General features: G+C 54.5%; 1 protein-coding gene across 11 annotated transcripts in view; it reads left to right on the top strand.

Moving 5' to 3' along the window:
• The window catches only part of LOC132008203 (diacylglycerol kinase zeta), a 42,430-nt gene that overhangs the window by 5,920 nt on the left and 16,536 nt on the right, over positions 1–19,974 (top strand). For 4 of the 11 annotated variants that reach the window (XM_059386622.1, XM_059386623.1, XM_059386624.1 and 1 more), the window contains exon 1: positions 19,020–19,120. The exons of 2 other annotated variants lie outside the window; for them this stretch is intronic. Coding sequence is in view for 5 of the 9 variants with exons in the window: in XM_059386628.1 (XP_059242611.1) it covers positions 3,651–3,826 (176 nt within the window). In the remaining 4 variants the exon portion in view is untranslated. Of the gene's footprint in view, positions 1–3,635; positions 3,827–5,914; positions 6,147–19,019; positions 19,121–19,974 lie in introns of those variants that run through there. 5 more of the 11 variants (XM_059386628.1, XM_059386632.1, XM_059386629.1 and 2 more) reach the window with 3 other exon arrangements.

The following is a 19,974-nucleotide window of genomic DNA, read 5'->3' on the forward strand; positions in this document are numbered from 1 at the left end:
CCTGGGGACCTGGGAGGTGGTTTGAGGGATGTGGTTTGAGGGACTGCCCTTGAACTTCCAGTGCTATCCTCACAGTGGGGGAGGATCCCAGCTCCCCACTCCTGATTTCTTCCTGCACATGGCTTTCATGAGGCTGCCCAGAAGGAGCCTAATCAAATTTCCATCTGTCACTAGCCAGGGGCACCTGCAGCCCTACTCAAGTACATCTGTCTCCTCTGTGGGGGCAGAGGCGTCGCACCTGGGCAGAGGCCAGCGATCGATCGGCAAGTGCTGTTGGGGTTTGGATGGCTCCCAAGGGCTTCAGCAGGTGCCTAGTGGCTGAGGAGGGACTTAGATTCAAAAAGTTCCCCAGGTCACACCACAGCCCCTCGTGCAAGCCAGAAGCCAGTCTCCCTCCTTCTGCTCTCAGTCTGTTGGGTACCTTTATTCAGCATTTCTCCACTTCCATGGGAAGTTACTGAGCTCATACTATGCGCTCAGTGCGGAGTTAAGAGCAACGCAGGGGTCAAGAATTTTGTAAGGAGACAAAAAACTGATGTGTATCAAAGGTCTCCTGATCTAGGAATATTTGGGGGGACAGAAGTAAATGTCAGAGATAAATCAGTGGAGTGAGAATGCTGGCTCTAGGACCACCTTCGAGACTTAGGTATTTATAAAATATTTTCATACAAATGAATAAGGAAAAACCTGGAGGCTGGGAAGGAGAGCCAAATGAATCAGGACAGAGAGATTTCAGAAATCATCTGGTCCAACCCAGAGATGTTAAGGGACATGCCCAAAGTCTCACAGCGAAGGGCTGGAGTTCGAACCCATAGATCCTGCATCTGGGCCTCTTTTCACTTTCCCGCTTTTGTTTCTTGGGCCTGGGTTTGGAAGGATGGAGAACTTGACTGGTCAAGCCTGACGGGCAGACAGGCCAAGGAGAACATCACAGACGGAAGGGATTGGCACGGGTAAGGGTGGCATGTTAAGGCAAGTGTGAAAAAAAAGAGAAGCGATGTTTATTGAGCACCTACTGTGAGGCAAACACGGGCATAGTGTGAGCTGAGAGAAAATCTCCACAGGGAAAGCCTGGACAAAGAGGCAAAAAAAAAAAAAAAAAAAAAAAAAGAAAGAAAGAAAGAAAGAAAGAAAGAAAGACACTGGGAACCAGAGCATAAGGAGCCTCGAAGGTCAGGCCAAGGAGGCTGGCTGGGCTGGTTTTGAGAGCAGAGGCTGTCCAGATCGTGGGTTGAGCATTTCGTGCCCTGGTACATTTCTTTTCCCCAGCTCCCTCTTGCTGATCCAGGCCACTGAAAGTAGAACACCTTACCCTCTGGGGCCTCAACAAAGCCCAGAATAATTTTCTTACCCAGATTCCTCTTCCTGTGTGTATCTGGGTGCATTCTGAGGGGTCCCCAGCTCCCCAGTGCTGGCACATGTCGTCCTAGGAACGGTAAAGGGCGTCCTCCCCAGCACCATGCACCTGTCCCTTCCAACCTTGTTCTCCCAACTCCACCTGGAAATTACTGGCTGCTTAGAGGAGCACAAGCCCAGGGGGATCCTGGTCCCACAATCAGGACTGCTCTGCCTCTCAGAGCCTCCAGCCTGTCTGGTTTCCCCTTCACGAGTCACATTTCCTGCTCTCTGTTGCTCCAGGGCTGCCAGAAGCCTCAGACTAAAAACAAGCCCAGCCCCATTTCCTCTGTTTAACTGCTCAAGCTCCTTGCAGAATCCCTGGGAGAGGCGTAAACGGCCCTGCAACAGTCGCCTTCTAAAAGAGGCCTTGGCCTGGCTGGCAGAGTCTCTGATGGGCTGCAGCACACAGGACCTGCCCAGAGAAATTCAGAGATGGAGGGAGAGCTGCAGAAAGGGGAGTGCCGAGCCTCGGAGTCATCACCATGCTATGTCTCAACCCCAGAGAGGCCAGGGATGTCTTATTGAAGGATACAGACTCTGGGGTGAGGTTCTTAATTCTACGGCTTACCATAGTGGTGACCTTGGAAAAGGAGCTTAGTAGTTTTGGGCCTCAGTTTCCCCATCTGTAAAAGGAGGAAAATAATAGGATAGGGTCGTTGTAAGGATTCCAAAGCTTCTGGCACAGAACTCTTCCAAGAAATATTAGCCATTGTTTTATCACTACTGGGTGTTAATTATTCATGACATAGCATGATTTATTAAACAAATATTTATTGAGAAATATTATGTCATGAGGGACACAAAGGTGACTATAGCACCAGATGGAGGTTTCCAAGGGCTTGGATGGCATCGTGTGCATTCCTGTGTCTGCAAGTTCTGTAGTGTAAATGTTTATTGAACTGAACTGACACCATTTCTGTCCTCGAGAAATTTACAGCTTTTCTGGGGTAACAAACACATACAAAGCTCAAGAACTAATTACAGAGCAATGTGGTTTAAAGAATGCTTGAGGAAGGGACGATTTCCCTCCCAGAACCAACCCTGACAATAAAGAGAAAGTGTATGCCTTACTATTTATTTACCAAATCTCCACAAAGGCCTCAAAGTCCAGCAGGCCTTTTTGCTATTTTTCAGACACATCGAGTATTTTCCTTACTCAGGGCCTCTGCCGCATCTGTTCCTTCTACCTAGAATGCTGTTCTCCCAAATAGTCATGTCATTTGCTCTCTTGATTCATTTAGGTCTGTTCTCAAATGTCACCTCCTCAGAGGAGCCTTCCCTGATCTCCTATCCAAGTAGGAGACCAAACTCTTTCCTCCTCATCAAACTCTTTCCCCTTCATTTTGGCTTCATTTTTCTCTATAGCACTTGTGACATTATTTCATATATTGTCTCCTAGGTGTCTTCCCCAGAATCTGAGCTGTGTGAGGTTGGAGCTCTTGTTCCTCGCTCATTATTACATGGTCTGATATAGTGCTTGATGCACAGAAGGCACTGAATAAATATTAACTGAAGGGTTTCATTTGTAAACCCTTTTACCTCTTATTTAATCCTCACTAACCTCCATGAGCCCCATTATTACTCTCATGCTCCCTTCCATTTTACAGATAAGAAAACTGAGGCTCAGAAAAGCTCCCTGACATAGGTTCATCAGTCTGTCTGTTTACATCCTACTTTATTGGGTTGAAGATGACTCAGAGAAGTAACCCTCGCTGACCTGATCCAGTAAGTGGCAGAAACAGGACAGGAGCCCACATCTTCTGGCTCTGTTCTGGTTACTCCTTCCACTCCGCCGCTGTCCCACGAGCCCGGCCCTGCGTTATATGGTGTGATGCTCACAGAGGTGTGAAGGAGAGAGAGGAGTGTGGGGGCTGTCCACTGCCCGCCCGTTTACCCTCATAGTTGTGATGAAGCGGGAGATCATAGCAGGAACAAGAGGGGAAGAGCACAGAGAGTCTGAATGGAGAGGAAGGCTGGACTGAAGCTTGAGGTTCAGATTCCAGCCCAGGCAAGCCTGGCGGCTGACGGGCAGCCTCTGACTCGGGCTGTCTCCTGGCTGCTGGGCTGGGCTTGTCCTCACCTGCCTCCAGCCCTCCCATGCAGCTCCTCTTCCCAGCCAGCCTCCTGCCCCAGCCAGCGGAAGGCGCCTACGAGGCCTTGGTCCTCTTCTGGGGCAGCCGGCAGGCCGGCCGGCCTCTTGCAGGGCCCCCCGGTCAGGAAGTGCCGAAAGAGGAAGAGAGTCGCCGGGCAGGATGAGCGTACTGGGGGCTGGTCACAGTACCGGGGGAGGCTGCGATGAGGCCACAGCTCTGGGCCCCGCGGAGGCGCTGGGGACAGAAGAAGGGGAAAAGCCAGGGGCACTGAGGCAGATGTGGCGCTACCGCTCCTGGGACGTGCCACAGATCCCAGCCGAGGCCCCCCGGACACAGTAGGTACTCGAGGTGGCCCAGGAATGGGCAGCGGGACCTCTGGCCCTCTCTGAATCCTCTTTTCTCTCGGTTGGGGGTGGTGGAAAACGTGAGCTTGCCCACCTATAGTCCAGCAGCTCTGCAGAGGCTCAGAAAAGGGCAAAGGGGCTCTTGACAGGGTGAGGAGATTTCTGATGTTTGAGTTGTTGGGGGACCGTGTGCTGGAGGCTGGGTTGTTGAGGGAGCTAACAGCAGAGGGGCTGGGAAGAAGAGCCTCCCGCGGGAGTGTGGTTTTGGGCATTGTAAGGCTGTGTAAGCAAACTCAGTGGGGTCTCCAGCTGCCTCTCTGGTCTCCTCCCTCGGAGCTTGGTGTCAGAACCATTGGGAAACTTCCTCAGAGGGACCCGTGCACCCCAGAAGGAAAGCGTCAGGCCCACTTGGGGATTTCAGTGCCCTCCTCCTGGTCCCCCCACCGGGCACCTCTGCTAGCTGGAAGGCTGTGCCGACCTCCCAGGTCAGACCTTCTCCAGGCCCACAGGAATCTTGAAGGACGCTGGGAGAAAGTTCTGAGCTTCTGGGTACCGGCTATTTCTCAAAACCACAGGCATGCCCATAGGTCACAGCCCTGAGCATTGGTTATATGTGGCTGGGTAAGGCTGGAAAATGGGCTGCCACGAAGCCCATTGGAGAGGGTGAAAGTGAAGGTGACACAGGATGTGGCTTTGCAGAGAGGAGAGCTAACAGAAACAGCGGGCAACTGATGTGGGCATCAGGGTGGCAGAGTTTGGGAGGAAGAGGACCATGTTCTCCAGGTTCCTGGCCTCTGTTGGTCAGCCTGGCAGGGGCTGTCAGAAGCTGCCCAGCTGCTGGTTCCCAGCACGTGTCCTGGCTGTGCCACCCCCAGGGGACTCCTCTGGTTCCAACTGCGTTCCTCATCTCCAGAGGTTGATGACCTCTGCTGCCTGTGGAGCTGTGTGTGTGTGTGTGTGTGTGTGTGTGCGCGCATCCTCGAGGCATGTTTCTGGGTGTATGGTACATGTACAAGAGGGACGTGGCCACCATAACTGTTCTCCTGGGGTGGCGGGGGAGGGGGGGATCCTGTGAGCAGGAGAAAGATGTGTATGTTTCCTGTGGGTGTCTATCTTGGTGAATGAGAGTGTGGTCCTTCTGTGTGCATCTGTATGAGTGTGTAAGAGGCATGCCGGTGACTCCCATAGTGTAAGAGATGGAGAGGATTTATTGTATATTGTTGTGGGAAAACAACGATTGTGTTAGGCGTGTCCAAAAGGGTTGGAAACAACTGTGAACAGCTGAGGAGATGAATTTGTATGAGAACCGTGTATGTTCTCTGTTGGCGTGTGCTAGGGTCACTAAGTGACTTTGGTCCTGGTACGTATATGTCTGAGTGTGATGCCGGGGTGAGACGTGTTCTTAGTTTAAGTAATGAGTGAGCAGAAGTGTGTGTGAGAGGCGTGTGTGTTCTGCGTGTACGGGGAACACTGTATGACTTATGTTCCTGGGGGTGTGATTTGGGAGAGCCAAGGGGGTAAGGGCGGAGACTGTATGAGTGGTTGTGAGCAGGCATGGGGTGTGCAAGAGAGTTATCAGCACCGGTGTGACTGGGGCAGAGTGGTGGTGACAGCTGCTCCGTCAGGGGTTCACTCGTGAGCGTGTAGGTTGTTCAGGGCGGGGCTGAGAGGAGGAAAAGATCGTGTGTGCCTGGGTGTGCTCATTGCCCGCGTGTGAGACCCCAGGAAATACTGTGGGATCCAGGGGGACCAGCCTAGGGGTGGGGAGGCGGGACCTACAGGGTCCCGCCCTTCCCGGGCTCCTCCCTCTCCTGGCCGCCGAGGCGGGTGGCGGCGCGGCCGGCGGCCGGCAGAGGGCGCCGCGAGCCGGTGCCGCTGCGCAGCCGAGGGGGCGTGCTCGGCGGCGGGCAGGCAGCGGCCCGGCCAGCTATGCGGGGTCCTGCGGCCGCGGCTGGCGGCACTTCCTGGAGCGGCGGCGGCCGCTTCCCCGGCACCTGGGCGTGGGGCGCGGGGGCGCGCGGCGCGGGGCGGGCGGAGCGAGGGCGCGCCATGGTCGCGGCAGGCGGCGCGGAGCCGGCGTGCTAAGCCCCGGCCGCCGGCCCGGCATGGGCGTCTCCCGCGGGCCCGCCGCCGGCCGGGGCTAGGGCCGGATGGAGCCGCGGGACGGCAGCCCCGAGGCCCGGAGCAGCGACTCGGAGTCGGCCTCCGCCTCGTCCAGTGGCTCCGAGCACGACGCGGGTCCCGAGCCGGACAAGGCGCCGCGCCGCCTCAACAAGCGGCGCTTCCCCGGGCTGCGTCTCTTCGGGCACAGGTGAGCGCGGCGGCAGCGGGGTGGGCACCGCGGCACCGGTCGGACACCGCGCCGGGCTCCAGGAGGAGCCGTCTCCGGACTGACAGCGAGGGGAGGTCTCCGCCCGGCGCCGGCCGGATGGGCTGAGTTGGCTTGGCTCCGCGTCGGGGTCAGCTCCTAGAGTCCCGGCACTGGCACCGGGTGGGAGTCATTCGCTGACACCCGCGGCTTAGCGCGCCTCCTCTGTGGTACCAAGGCAGGGTCTGCTTCCAACTTGCCTGCGGGGTAGGACCAGCAGGTAGGGTCCCCCCTGACTGGCCGCTCGCCCGTTCTGGGCACTGAGAGAACAGGGCCTCCTCTGAGCCCCCTGGCAGCAGTGAGGTGGGGAAGGTGTCACGGCCGCCCCCAACCCCTGCGCCTCGGTGGGGCGGTTTGCCTACCGCCACTGCACGGCATCTGCAGAACATGGCCTCTGTTGATACCGGCTGTCCCAGAACACTGGCAACTGAGCTAATTGCTCATCACTGTAAGCCTCTCGTTGAGGTTGAGGGTGCTTGGCCACCTGTTCTATATTGCTCTTAATTAGTGGAGAGACCCTACCCTCTACCTTTGCCAGGCGGTAGGCATTGCTCTCCCTACCCCCATCCCGCTCTTGCTGGGTGAAGGATGGGGTGGGCAGCAGTCTGAAATCTGCGCTGTGGCTCTTCAGGCTCCGTGCTGCCTCCTCCTCCTCCGGCACACCAAATGTCACTGTCTTGTGCCTGGGACGGGGTTGACCAGGACTCTGGTGAGGAACTGGGGGAGGGTGTGGAAAGGTGGAAGGCAGGCAGTTCATGGCATGTGTGCCCGCGTTGGCTGGGAGTCCTTCCTGCCATGCAGCCCTGGTGTAAGGTGAGGGTAGGTGGAGCCCCAGGAGGACCCCACCTGGTTCCTTGGGCTTTTTCCTGACTGACCCCTGCCCTTCTCATTGGCCAGGGAGCTTGCAGCCAATCAGCTAAGGACCCCAGAGCCAACTCAGGCTGGACTCTGACCATTTGGAGCCTGCCCAAAGCCTCCCTCTCACTTTTCTTCAGTTGCCCTGGCTTTGTGGCATTCTGCACACCCCCTCCTCGAGCTTTGCCCTGACCCTTCCCAGGGTAGACTTTACCCACCAATAACATGGGCAGTTTTCTCCTGCTGTGCGGCTTGGCAAACCTGTAATGCTGACCTGTGCCCTCTGCCAGCCTTACCGTGGCCAGGGCCCTGTTCTTTGTGTCTGTGTCACCAAGCACACCCAGAGATCAGGATTCTCACACTGCCAGATGGAGCTCTGTGGGCTCTTGTGAAGCCACACAAGCTTCGGTGCCATATAAAATGGGGCAGGGTACAAGGCTTCCAGTACCTCATTCTGTCACCCACAGCCCTACAAGATGGAGCAGTTTACACCCAGCCCTGCAGGATGTAGCCTCCAGTGTTCACAGGCTCCGGAGGGGAGGGAGGGGCTCCGCCAGAGGCTTCCTGTCCCTGCCCACAGGGTACCAAGTGTCGGGCTCTTGTGACCTGTAGCTGTGCCCCTCCTGAAGGGCACAGGTTAGTGCAGGTGGGGTGAACCTCAGGCACGTTCAGGGGGGAAAGAACAAGAAGCAAGAGAACCAACAAATACCTTTACGTAATTCTCCAAGCAGGAGAGGTGGGACTTTTCCATTTTTATGGATAAGGAAAAACACAGGCTCAAAGACATAAGTGGTTTGCCCAGAATCACACAGCAAGGAAAAAGGAGCGATAGTTTGAACTGCAGTCCAAAACCCTTTCTCTAGACCAGGTTCCTGAACAGAACATCACAATGACCTAGGGAGCTTTAGGAAATTCAGATTTCTAGATCGTATCCTTAGCATGCCTAACTCATCAGTGCTGGAGATGGGGCCTGGACGGGGTTTTTTGTTGTTGTTGTTGTTGTTTTTAAGCTTCACAAGTGTTTCTAATATGCTCCTGGGTTTGAGGACCAAAGTATGACATCACTCTGGGGATGGTAAGTGATCTGATAGGTGCTTAATGAGAAGAAAATCAAACAGTGATCTGGAAGTAAGAAGTGTCTCTGTGTAGTAGCTGTGCTGGGCAGTGGGGCATTCAGAAATGAATATATTTGGAGACCCCATAGCCAGGGAGAGGGCAGTGAGAGAAGACTCTACTGACAGGCCTGGGAGCTCAAGAGACTCAGATGCCCACTGGGGCTGACCTCCTCCGCCTTGCTTGGGTTGTAGGGAAGGGCAGACATTTGGAATAGTACACTTGTTTTGGGCCTGGCGGCTTGAATGTTTTTTATCTCATCCAGCCACCTTTGCTGGTTTCCATTTTCAGGTGAAAGTCCCCAGTGCCCTAGCTGAAGCCAGCCCCTCACCTCCATCTTTTCCTCAGGCTCCATGTTCATCCTTAACCAGGCTTTTGCTTCTCCTTGGGCTTCTACCCTCTGCATTTAGGCCTTCCTCACACCTTGGGGCTGAGGGACCTGATAAGTGAATTGACAGTGGCTAGAAGGGAGGACCAAAGATAACAAATAGATTGGCGGTGGCTGCTGTATTCCGTCTTGGCTTGGTGGTTGAGTTCTATAATCAGCACTCTGCTGTGGGCTTGGGAGGGGCAGTGGTGGTACCCAGGCCGCGCGTTTGCCATCCCCGAGCTAGGCAGGTAGAACAGTCTCTGAATGGCAGCCTCTTTGTCAGGTTTTTCCTTAAAGCGCATCTCAGACCCCCACAACTGGTTTCACCCTCTTGGAATCTGGGGAGCGGTAAGAATCTCTTCTCTTTTAGCATAGCAAGACAAAAAGCTTGGCTATGATCCAGCCCAGTTCCACCTCATGGATCCTTGCTGGGAACCATCAGCCCCTCCTGGAAGAGTCCGTATAGGCCCTGCCCTAATCCCAGGACAAATGGGTTTTCCTCTGTCCTTATCCTTCAGATCCTATTGGCCTAGGGGGTAGTCAGTCACAAATGGGAGGCAAATTGACTCCTGTCCCCTCCTGCTCTTCCAGGGCACACCTAGAGAGAGGACTCATGCTTAGCCCCTGGCTGGGTCCCAGCAGCCTGACCCTGGGCAGGTCGCACAGCCTGTGGATTAACTGGTTTTGCACCTCAGGGGCATCAGAAATTACTTGGCGCTTCACACACCCAGACATAAGGAGCCTGGGCCTCCAGAGCCCCTGGGAGCCTGAGCATTGGCTCTGCCACCCCTGCCCTTCCTTAGTGCTCAAAGTCCTTAGTTCCCAGAGGGCATGAAATGTACCTGTGGAACAAGTTTGAGACAATAGGTCCCATTGAGAGGTGATGCCGCATGGCCCCAAGTGAGCCGGGGCTTGAAGTCCAGACCAGTAGAGGGTGTCCGCTGGGCTGCCTGAGCTGAAGTTTGGGTTGGTTTCTGCAGTGGTTGGGCGGTACGTATTGAGGGATGCCTCTTGCAGAGCAAAAACCCCTGTCCGTGGTGCCAGGATGTCTGGGAGCAAAGGGGCCTCTTTGAGTGGTTTGTCCTACTCAGGCTAATACTGGGAGTGGCCCAGATGCAAGTCAGAGTCCCTGGGTTCCTGCCAGCTGGAGAAGAAAAAGTGACCCCGGTTGCTGAGCTGTGTGTCAGTTTACCCCATTCTGCTGTGCATGCCCCCACCCCCACCGGTAATGTCATGTGCGAGCATGGAGCTGGCGGAGGTCAGGAACTGGAATGGGTCTCTCTCTCTCTCACTCTCTCTCTCTATCTTCCTTTGCTGCCACACACCCGCCTGAGGCTCTGGCTCATAAGTCAGGGGAGGGGATGGGCAACTCTTATCAATTTCTGTCTGTGTCATACTCGGAAAAGGTCAGATCTCAGGATGTGGAGCCTCCCCAGCTCCCAAAGAGAGCAGGAGAATGGTGTCCTCCCAGGCAAGGATGGAAGAAGGACTGAGTGACCCTCGTCAGAAAGCCTTGGCCCTGGGCAGCGGGAGGTAGGGGAAAGAGAATCAGACCATCCTTCCTCGGCTTCCTGGAGCCCTCTCCAGAATTTACCAGTCATTCCCCCCAAGCAGAGAAGAAGGGAGTGGGCACACTGGCTCTGAGACTTGGCCTGTGCTGGGCTCCAGGAGAAGCAGAGGTCGGGTCCCTATATCCCTGCAAAGGCTAGAGAGAGTTTCAAGGTCCAGAAGCTGATGGGCAACTTGTCCTTGCAGTATTGCTAGAGTGACACAGGGGGGCGACAGCTACCATTGTGGAGAGGGAGGTGGAAGGGGAGATTCTTCCTGGAGCCAGTCCACTTGTACCAAACACCTGCTGTGGGTGGACCCACAGCCACCGCCCACCGGCCGGTTACCTGATACCCCACCTGCCAGGACAGAGCCGGTCAGAAGGAGGCAGAAGGCAAGCCCTTTGGGAGCCCTCCACAGCACCTGGCCCAGCCCCTTCCCTGCCCTAAACATTGAGGCCCAGTGATGTGGCCCTGACTGGGCCAAGGTCTCACAGCCAGCTAGGGGTTATCTGGGACACCAGCACCAGTCCCCTGATTCCAGTATTAGGTCAGTTTGTACCACATCTTAGGACCCCACAGCCTTCCTTGTGTTCCGAGGAATCCTCCCCATCCAGCACATTCCACCCCACCTCCACCTGTCCTCCTCCCTGCCCCCTCTGCCTCTCCTTCTGATGGCTGCTGCCGCCACCTGAGTAGTTCTCAAAGTCATCACAGGAGACAGCGTGGGTAAGAAGGGGAAGCTGTCGCACCTGTGTCTAGGCTTAGCAGCGGCCCTTGTTCCTGGGTGAGATGAGTAGGTGGTGCCAAGCACTCATTTCTTGCTCCCCTGGACTGCTTTCTCTGTTTCCTTTGTGGAGGCCTTGATACCCTTAGGGCACCCCCAGAGTTCTCGGCATGGGACCTGCCTGGCACTCTAGTCAGGGCTGGCAGCCTTGGAAGGTAGTTTCGTGTGGGGAAGAGTAGGCCAGAGCAGTGACCAGGCGACCTCGAGGAACTAGCTACCCATCTGCCCTCTTTCCTTTTTGCCCCCTTCCTCAGCTGAGACACAAGGGACCCAGTCAGGTGGTGGAGAGCAGGTTTGAGTGAGACCAGGGACTCTGTGGCCCAGGGAGAGGAGGGGGGCACAACCACTCCCGCCCTCCCCCACACTCCCCTGCATCCAGGCATGTCATGTGCAAGCTCATCTTCGTCTGCCAGTTAACAGTTGTTTTCATGTACTCCTTAGAACAATCTCGTAGTTGGTTTTATTCCCATTTTACAGATGAGGAACAAAGGCTCAAAGAGGTCAGAGGCCTGGCCTGGGAATCACGCAGCTCCCACTGGATCTTTTCAGAACACAGGCCGTCCTACTTACTAGCACCCTTTTCTTCTGTTTTAGTTTCCCAGGCCCAAACTGGTAGAGCCCAAAAAGGGGCTTGAGTGCTCTGTGAGATGAAGAGATTTGTGTCTTGTGTGGGAGTGAAGACCCATGAGACGTCCTGCTCCTGGACCCCAAGAGAGAACTGCCACCAGGATCCCATCTGCAGGGGGAGCAAGGGTGGGCTAGGGGGGACCCTTGGGAATGGGACTACGAGAGAATGAGGAAGAATGGGTTGGGAGCGGGTTGTCCTGGGCTCCCCGGCTGGGTGTGGAGTAGAGGGGCAAGTCTGTGATCTTTTGTTTTGCTTTCAAAGCACAGGTTGCAGAAGACTCGAGACATGTGCAAAGGAACCCTTGATATCACCCTGAGGTCACAGGTGGCCTGTGGCCTGTGGCCTGGGGAGAGGTGCTGGGGAGGAGAGCACAGTGCACTGGGCCTCACTTGTACTCAGCGCCTCACAGTGAGAGGTCTGAAGAGAGAGGAAGGGCCCCAGAACCCTCTCCCTCCCTTTCAAAGACCTCCTCCCCCTTGCTCCTGGCAGAGCGCCAGTCCAGAGCTCCCACGTAGAGGCCTCTCCCCTGCCAGGGCTGAGCCCGATCTCAGCACATGCCAAAATAGCTGTCTGGGAGACCGGGCCTGCGCCGCCCACGCCCCAGCATCAGCATCTCGCGGGTTAACAGCTTGCCTGGCTCTCCGCCCCCCCTTCCCCAGCTTGCTGACATTTTACTAAGGCGGGGGCGGTTGTGAAAGGGAGCAAGCTGGTTCCTGCTCCCCAGCCCACACAGACACCCCACTGACACAACCTGCCACCCGCTCACCCCCACTCTGGAAGGCATCCTTTGGGGGGAGACCTTCCGGCCTCACAGACACGGGGTTCTTACTATGAGACAGTGTAAGGAACACAGTTGGGGTTCCATGCCGCTGCTGAAACCCATCCTCGGAAGATGCAGAGCAACCCCAGGGAGCCGTTCTCCCTCGGGGGCTGGGAAGGGCATTTTTAAAGAGTTATTTTAAAAATCTTTTAAAAACCACAAAATATTTTACAATTAGAAAAGCGTACAGAATCATGAAACACCCACCGCTTCGGTCAAATCTTACCGTTGTGCTGTATCTGCTTTAGATGGAGGTAGAGGCCCCATGTGTCCCTCCCCAGAGGAAACCGCAATCCTGTGTTTTGGTGTTTGTATTCTCAGGCCTTTTAAAAAATGTTTCCTACATAGGTGTGTCTGTCTGTAGCAACAGGTAGTACTGTTCTGTGTGGTTCTGCACTGGATTTATTTTTTTTTTTTTTAAAGATTTTATTTATTTATTTGACAGAGAGAGATCACAAGTAGGCAGAGAGGCAGGCAGAGAGAGAGAGAGGAGGAAGCAGGCTCCCTGCTGAACAGAGAGCCCGATGCAGGACTCGATCCCAGGACCCTGAGATCATGACCTGAGCCGAAGGCAGCGGCTTAACCCACTGAGCCACCCAGGCGCCCCTCTGCACTGGATTTAAATGGCATGCTGTACCTATTCGGAATTAAGGGTTTTTTCCTCCATATCATTGTGGAGATTTAGGTGTCTTGAGACCTCAGCTCTGGTGTGCCCATTTGGGCTGCAGTGTACTAATCCTTTCTGAAACTGTCAGACAGCCTGTTTGCCCAGTACCCTGCTGATGGAAGTCCGGGCGCAGGCGGGGTCTTTGCCCTGGAAGCAGTCCTTCAGGGACTGTTCCAGTCCACAGCTCCTCGTGTGTTCGGGCCGCTGGTGCTTGGTGACACGGTGGTGTATTTTCCCTCTAGACAGCCATTGTCAAGCTGCGCTCCAGAGTGGCTGTCCTAATGTTTAGGCCTCTGGAGTTAATTTCCTGTCTTGAAAGTTTTGGTCAACTGAGGAATGGGTTTCCATGAACAAACTTTCCAGCTCCCGTGAGCAAGACAGGGAGGTGTTAACCTCCCTCAGGTGAGGAAATCGAGGCTCAGGGTGAGAGACCTGACGAGGTCCTGTAGCTGGTCAGAGATGGAACCCCTCTGGACCTTTGGGTCCACATCCTTGCAAAAGCTCTTTGTCTCCTGCAACTTCTCCAAGAGATTTTAGGCACAGTGTCTGCCTCGAAGGCAGGAAAAGGTCCTGTGAGTGGTGCATGGAGGCAGGGCTGGGGAGTCGTAGGGGAGGGGTTGACAGCTGATTCTGAGAAGATCTAGGGGATGGAGGAGGGAGCAACATGGACAGAAAGCTCAGAAAGGGAGTTAAATTTTTTTTTTTTTTTAAGATTTTTATTTTATTTATTTGACAGACAGAGATCACAAGTAGGTGGAGAGGCAGACAGAGAGAGAAAGAGGAGAAGCAGGCTCCCCGCTGAGAAGAGAGCCCCATGCAGGGCTCATCCCAGGACCTTGGATCATAACCTGAGCTGAAGGCAGAAGCCTTAAACCATTGAGCTACCCAGGCGCCCCGGGAGTTAAATTTTGAATGAGGGATGATGGTGCATGCTGCTCCAAGCAGATGGGGAATGGGAGCCTGCTGCAGTTACAGGAGAAGGCAACAAGAGGTCTCAGCCACAGCCACGAGGGAAGAAGGACCTGGGGGCCAGCAGGGTGTTGGGAGACACTAAGAGATATGGGCAACCCCGTCAGGGATCAGTTTCAGTGTGTGCCTCTGAGACACAAGAGCGCAGCCGAAACCAGCAACTTGTCCCTCCAGTGCCGGCGGGAAGGCCTCGGGAGCTGGCCAGCCTCTGGGTCGGTGTGCCCTGAAGCTCTGTGCTCTCAGTTTCATCCAGGCAGCAGAGCCTGGACCATTTACTTTTTCCTCCATTCACTCTTCGGTCCTCGTCCGGCACTTCTAGACCCTGGGGATGCAATTACAGGCAGTTCCTGGTCTCCAGGGGCCCACAGTCTGGTGTGGGATACAGGCTTGCAAACTAGTGCTAATGGCTGAGAATAACAGAGAGAGGGCCCAAGCGTGGGAGCAGCTCACCACCCCGCCCCCCCGGGAGAGGGGGCTGGGAGGAACTTTCCAGCAGAGCCAGTGTCTGAGCCAAATCTGAAAAGACAAGAAGAAGAAGATGAGAGAGGTCACTAAGCACAAGATGGGAATGGCGTTTCAGATAGACTACTGGGTGCCAGAGGCCAAGCACAGAGAACCCCTTCCAGAGGTGGGGAGTGAGGGGTTTGAAGCATGGACCTAGAGCAGACTCCTGGGCTGGAACCCCAGCTCTGCCACTTCCTAGCTGTATGGCCACAGGCAAGTTATTTAATCTCTTTGTTCCTTAGTTTCCTCACCTATAAAATGGGGATAATGCTACTACTAATTTTAATGAGGTTCAATGAGTTTAAATTTGTAAAATGCTTAGAACAGTGCCTGGCACAAAGCATGTTATGTGTCTGTCAAATAAAATGTAAGAAAGTACGGAAGAGGAGAGGCCAGTTGTGTCCAGGCCAAGGGCTTTGCGTTGTGCTCACCGGACACTGGAAGGCCAGTTGGGTCGGCGGGCGCTCTGGAACGACCTGTGGTGCCGGTGGCAGGATGGCTTGAAGGGGAGACCCTAAAGGAATGAGCCTGTCATTCCACAGACATTTCTCCCAGGCTTTGCAGGAGCCAGACCATGAGACAGGGACTCGGGACACCAAGGAGCTCAGACCAGGGGCTTGGCCCCAGCCCCCAAGCATCTGAGTCACCCTTCCTCTCCCCTCCTTGCCCACAACCCTCATGTTGCCATGTCCCGCTGTCCAGGCTTCATAAGGAAAGCCATGGAGAGCGGGAGTGGGCAGTGGCACCCAGCCCTGACAGGGGTCTCTGCTGGTCACTCTTCGGGTCCTCTGGAGAGGAGAGGAAGATAGCTGCTGGAACAAAGGCTGTTGCCATCCCCTTGTGCCCAACAAAGAGAAGTGGCCTGGGCCGGCCTGGGCCTTGTGGTCAGCCCTTGGGTGCGGTACCTGAGGCAGAGGAAGCCCTTTTCTTCCCTCATGGCTCTCGCCCCTCCCCCACGGAATTCCCTTTTCCTTCCTCCTGAGCCGATCAGTGGTAAACACTGGACTCCCTGCCAGGCGCTGTGCTCTCCAGGGCCCCCCACCCCACCCCTGACAACATACAGCCCCTGGGCCCTGGCCCCCAGCAGCTTGTGGCCTGGTGGCCAGTGGAGTTGGGAGAGAAACAAGGCATATGGATTTGAAAGAATGAGGGCTCCAGGGGTCCAGAGACCGAGAAGAAGCCGAATAATTAGTGTGAGGTGACCGGTGGGAGTGGTATCTTCTTGGCTGGGCAGCTGTGAGCAGGGGGGAAGGGGCCGGTATTCCAGGCAGAAGGTGGGCTGTGCGCGGCCAGAGTGCAGGACAGAGGAGAGGATGGCTGGGTTAGAACCCGGTTTTTGTCAGCATAGGAGGCTGAGTTACTGCCGCACGGAAACCACATTTGCCAGGCCAGAGGATTTGGAGTTCCTTCTGAACTAGTGGTTCCCAAAGTCCTGGGGGTGCCCTCGACCCTTGCAGAGGGTTGGAGCTATCAACACTATTTGCAGAATTGTACTTTCAGAGCTACCCTGGCTCATGCCCTTTTCACCACGTTAACAGTCGTACCCACGCCTCAGAGGCAAGGGTGGAGTGAAACAGCTTGGAACTTGGGCACAAACCGAGGCAGTGGCCCCAACGTAGACTGGAAGCCGTTGTATGCCTCCCGCTCACGACAGCAAGATGCAACAAAAAGTATTAACTTTACAAAGTCCAAATCCTCGAGTCTACCTCTTTCCACATATTCTGTGTGGAGGAGGCAGTTTTGCTGCAATCCGGACTGTGACGGTTGTCTTGAAAAGCAGGTTTGGGGTTTTTTTAAGATTTTTTTTTTTTTTTTTAATTTATTTGACAGAGATCACAAGTAGGCAGAGAGGCAGGCAGAGAGAGGGGGAAGCAGGCTCCCTGCTGAGCAGAGAGCCAATGCGGGCCTCAATCCCAGGTGATCGTGACCTGGGTGATCGTGACCTGAGCCAAAGGCAGAGGCTTTAACCCACTGAGCCACCCAGGCGCCCCTTGAAAAGCAGCTTTGTAGCTGAGTTGCAAGCTGTGCAAGTTAACGTGTTTTAAGGAATACCATTTTAACATGAAAGAACACCTGACAGACAGAAGTCTTCAGACTTGGGTATCTGGCAGACATATTCTCAGAAATGAATGAAGTGAGCTTGCCACTTCAAAACCAGTATCAGTATTTGTTGCTAATGGTAAACTTTGAGCCTTAGAAAAACAAAAACTAGAATTTTAGAAACCTTGTATCCACTGTCTAGGGCCTGACAGTTTCCCAGGACTTTAAGGACTTTTCTGAGGAGACCAGTGGTGATGTTAGCAAGTGTGAGTTCTTGATTTTGTATAAGGAAATGTGTCAACATTTGGCAGATCTGCATAACTCACTAAAATATATTTTCCAATGCTCCATGTTACAGAATTCAGAATACAAGAGTGAAAAGCTCATTGATGGGGCGCCTGGGTGGCTCAGTGGGTTAAAGCCTCTGCCTTCAGCCCAGGTCATGATCTCAGGGTCCTGGGATGGAGCCCCGTATCAGGCTCTCTGCTCAGTAGGGAGCCTGCTTCCCTTCCTCTCTCTCTGCCTGCCTCTCTGCCTACTTGTGATCTCTGTCTGTCAAATGAATAGATAAAATCTTAAAAAAAAAAAAAAAAGTTCATTGATACAGTTTCAGACTCCACATAGCCACTAACCTTTAAGAAACGACCACTTGTCATATTGTGATATAGTGGCAAAGAAGAACATCCATCACTGCCTGAAAAGCCCATTAAAATACTTATCTTCTGGGCGCCTGGGTGGCTCAGTGGGTTAAGCCGCTGCCTTCGGCTCAGGTCATGATCTCAGTATCCTGGGATCGAGTCCCGCATCGGGATCTCTGCTCAGCAGGGAGCCTGCTTCCCTCTCTCTCTCTCTGCCTGCCTATCTGTCTACTGTGAACTCTCTCTGTCAAATAAATAAATAAAATCTTTAAAAAAAAAAATACTTATCTTCTAATGACATGTCAGAGGGAGGCAGAATTTTCTTCACATGCTCTACTGAAACGTATCACAACAGACTGGCTGCAGAGGCAGTTGGGGAATCCAGCTGTTTTCTATTAAACCAGAAATTAAAGAGATTTGCAAAAATTAAAACAATGACACTCCTCTAGCTATTTTTTTTTTTAAGAAAATACAGTTTGTGTTTTAAAAGAAAAGTATGTGTTATTTATGTTAACACATAATGAGCTTATTGGGGGGTTTTGATTTTGTTTTTATTTTTGTTTTAAGATTTTATTTAGTTATTTGAGAGAGAAGCACACAGAGAGAACACAAGCAGGGGGACAGGGAGAAGCAGGCTCCCCGCTGAGCAGGGAACCCGACAGGAGGCACGATCCCAGGACCTTGCAATCATGACCTGACCCAAAGGCAGGCACTTAACAGACTGAGGTACCCAGGAGTTTATTGTTTTTAGATGAGTCCATATATTTTAAATCTCTCTGTTTTAATTTCTTTTTATTTTATTTATTTATTTGACAGAGAGACAGCGAGAACAGGAGCACAAACAGGGAGTGGGAGAGGGAGAAGTAGGCTTCCCACTGAGCAGGGAGCCCGATGGGGGCTCCATCCTGACCTGAGACAAGGCAGAAGGCAGCTTCTTAACAACTGAGCCACCCAGGCGCCCCCTCAGTTTTAATTACTAATACGGTAAAGAGCAGTAGCTCTAACCCCCGTAAACAAAATCTTTTGGGGATCGTCAGTAATTTTAAAGAGTGTCAAGGGGTGGTGGACGTGTGAGGGCTGCCACTCTCGACCCTAGAGAGCCAGGAGTGTAAGCTGGAGAGGGGTGGCATTCTGGACAGTGTGAGTGTGACATGGGCTGGCCTCTCCGGGACATGAGCAGGGCAGCTCTGGCAGGCCCCCTTGGCAGGGCCGGGAGACCTGGGTTGATCAGCCCCAGGTTAGCCACTTCTGAGCTCGGACAGTCCTGGGCCTCCGGGAGCCTCAGGTGGCCCTGTTGATTTAGCTGGGATCATAATGCCCCCCGCGCGGGAGAATCATAAGCGTCCTGTCTGATAATGCTTATGAAAACATGCTTTGTAAGTTGTGAAAGCCTCGACGCATATGTTTTTGTGGTTATTCTGATGGGCACCAGTGATTAGCTGTCTCATATGCTTGCTCCAGACCCCAGAACACCTATCCAGTGGGTACGAGAGGACATACGGTGGCCAGAGGGGGCACGACCCACCCCCCACTTCTGCTTCCCCAAACCTCCAGGAGCTAAGGCAGGGGCTGTGTGTGCTCTGCCGGGTGCCAGGTGGAGGGGAGGCCGATGGGCTATTGCTCAGCCTGGCTCTGGGAGCTTTGGGAAGAGAAGCCAGGAGGCAGGACTGATATGTGTGTGCCCGCCCGCCCACCGGCCGCCTGCTTGCTGCAGGGCCTGGAGCCACCGCTGGGAGAGGAAGTGCAGTTGGTTACCAATGGGGTTATTTTCATAACGGCTGCTCAGGCAGGGGGGAGGAGGGTGGCGAGGGGGAGGGGGCAGAGCAGCAGCCACAGCGCTGGCTCTCCAAACTAGGACTTGCTCAGCCAGAGGCCAGCAGCCTGGAGCTGGAGCCAGAGCTGGGGCTCGCCTGCCCAAGGGACCCCAGGGCCCCACCCGCTCGGCCACCTCGTGCCTGCCACCCTGCCTTCTAGATCAGGTCAAAGGGGACTCCTCCCCATCCCTCCTCCCCAACCCTTCCTAGCCTTCTGCTTCCTCCTTCCTGTATCTGTCAGGGTGGGTCTGGGGAGGAAGGGATCTGGGTGGGTCCACGCACCACCACTCCTGGATGAGGCTCTGAAGCTGACGGAAAAGGGGAGGGAAGGGAAGGGAAAGGAAAGGGTGGGCTGGGCTCCTGCGCCCACCGGACCCTGTGGAGGTAAACATTACGGCCTGCCTGCTGCCCTGTGCAGGGCTGGCCCACCTGCTCCCTGCTGTGTATTTTTGTTTTGTTTTGTTTTGTTGCGAGCAGGCTCCTCTCAGCAAGTAAAGACCTTCAGAGAGGGAGACCCTGTCTCAGCAGGCTCCAGGCTGCGCTCCCTTCCCACTGTCCCCACCTCCTTCCCTCTGACCTTCGGGCTGTGGGAGCAGAGCAGCCAGAGGTGGCTTCTGACCAGTATCCCCCTGGGGAGGCCACTCCAGGCCCTTGCTCTGGGGCTGCTGGAAATGGGGCCATTGTGCGCCATTCCCAGCCTTCCCTGAGGGGAGGAGCCTGAGGGAGTGAGAACCCCAGCCGCATCCCTCGGGGTATCCTGTGTGAGCACCTCTGGGGGCCGGGCCTGGTGCAAGGGGCAGAGGACATGTCACAGCTGAGCAGATCCCCAGGTGACTCTGGCTGTCAGGCTCTATTCTTCATGTGGTGGGTGGTGACCACCCTGGGTTCCCCTACTTCCCTTTCTGGGTTTCCACTTTGGCCACGGGCAGAGACAAACCCCAGGAGTGGCATGATCCACAGGCCCTTGTGTCTGCTGCCGGTGTAGGCCCTGCCCTCTGCCAGGTATCACCAGGTACTTT

This window comes from Mustela nigripes, unplaced genomic scaffold (genome assembly GCF_022355385.1).
Source record: "Mustela nigripes isolate SB6536 unplaced genomic scaffold, MUSNIG.SB6536 HiC_scaffold_76, whole genome shotgun sequence".
NCBI classification, from domain to species: Eukaryota; Metazoa; Chordata; class Mammalia; order Carnivora; family Mustelidae; genus Mustela; species Mustela nigripes.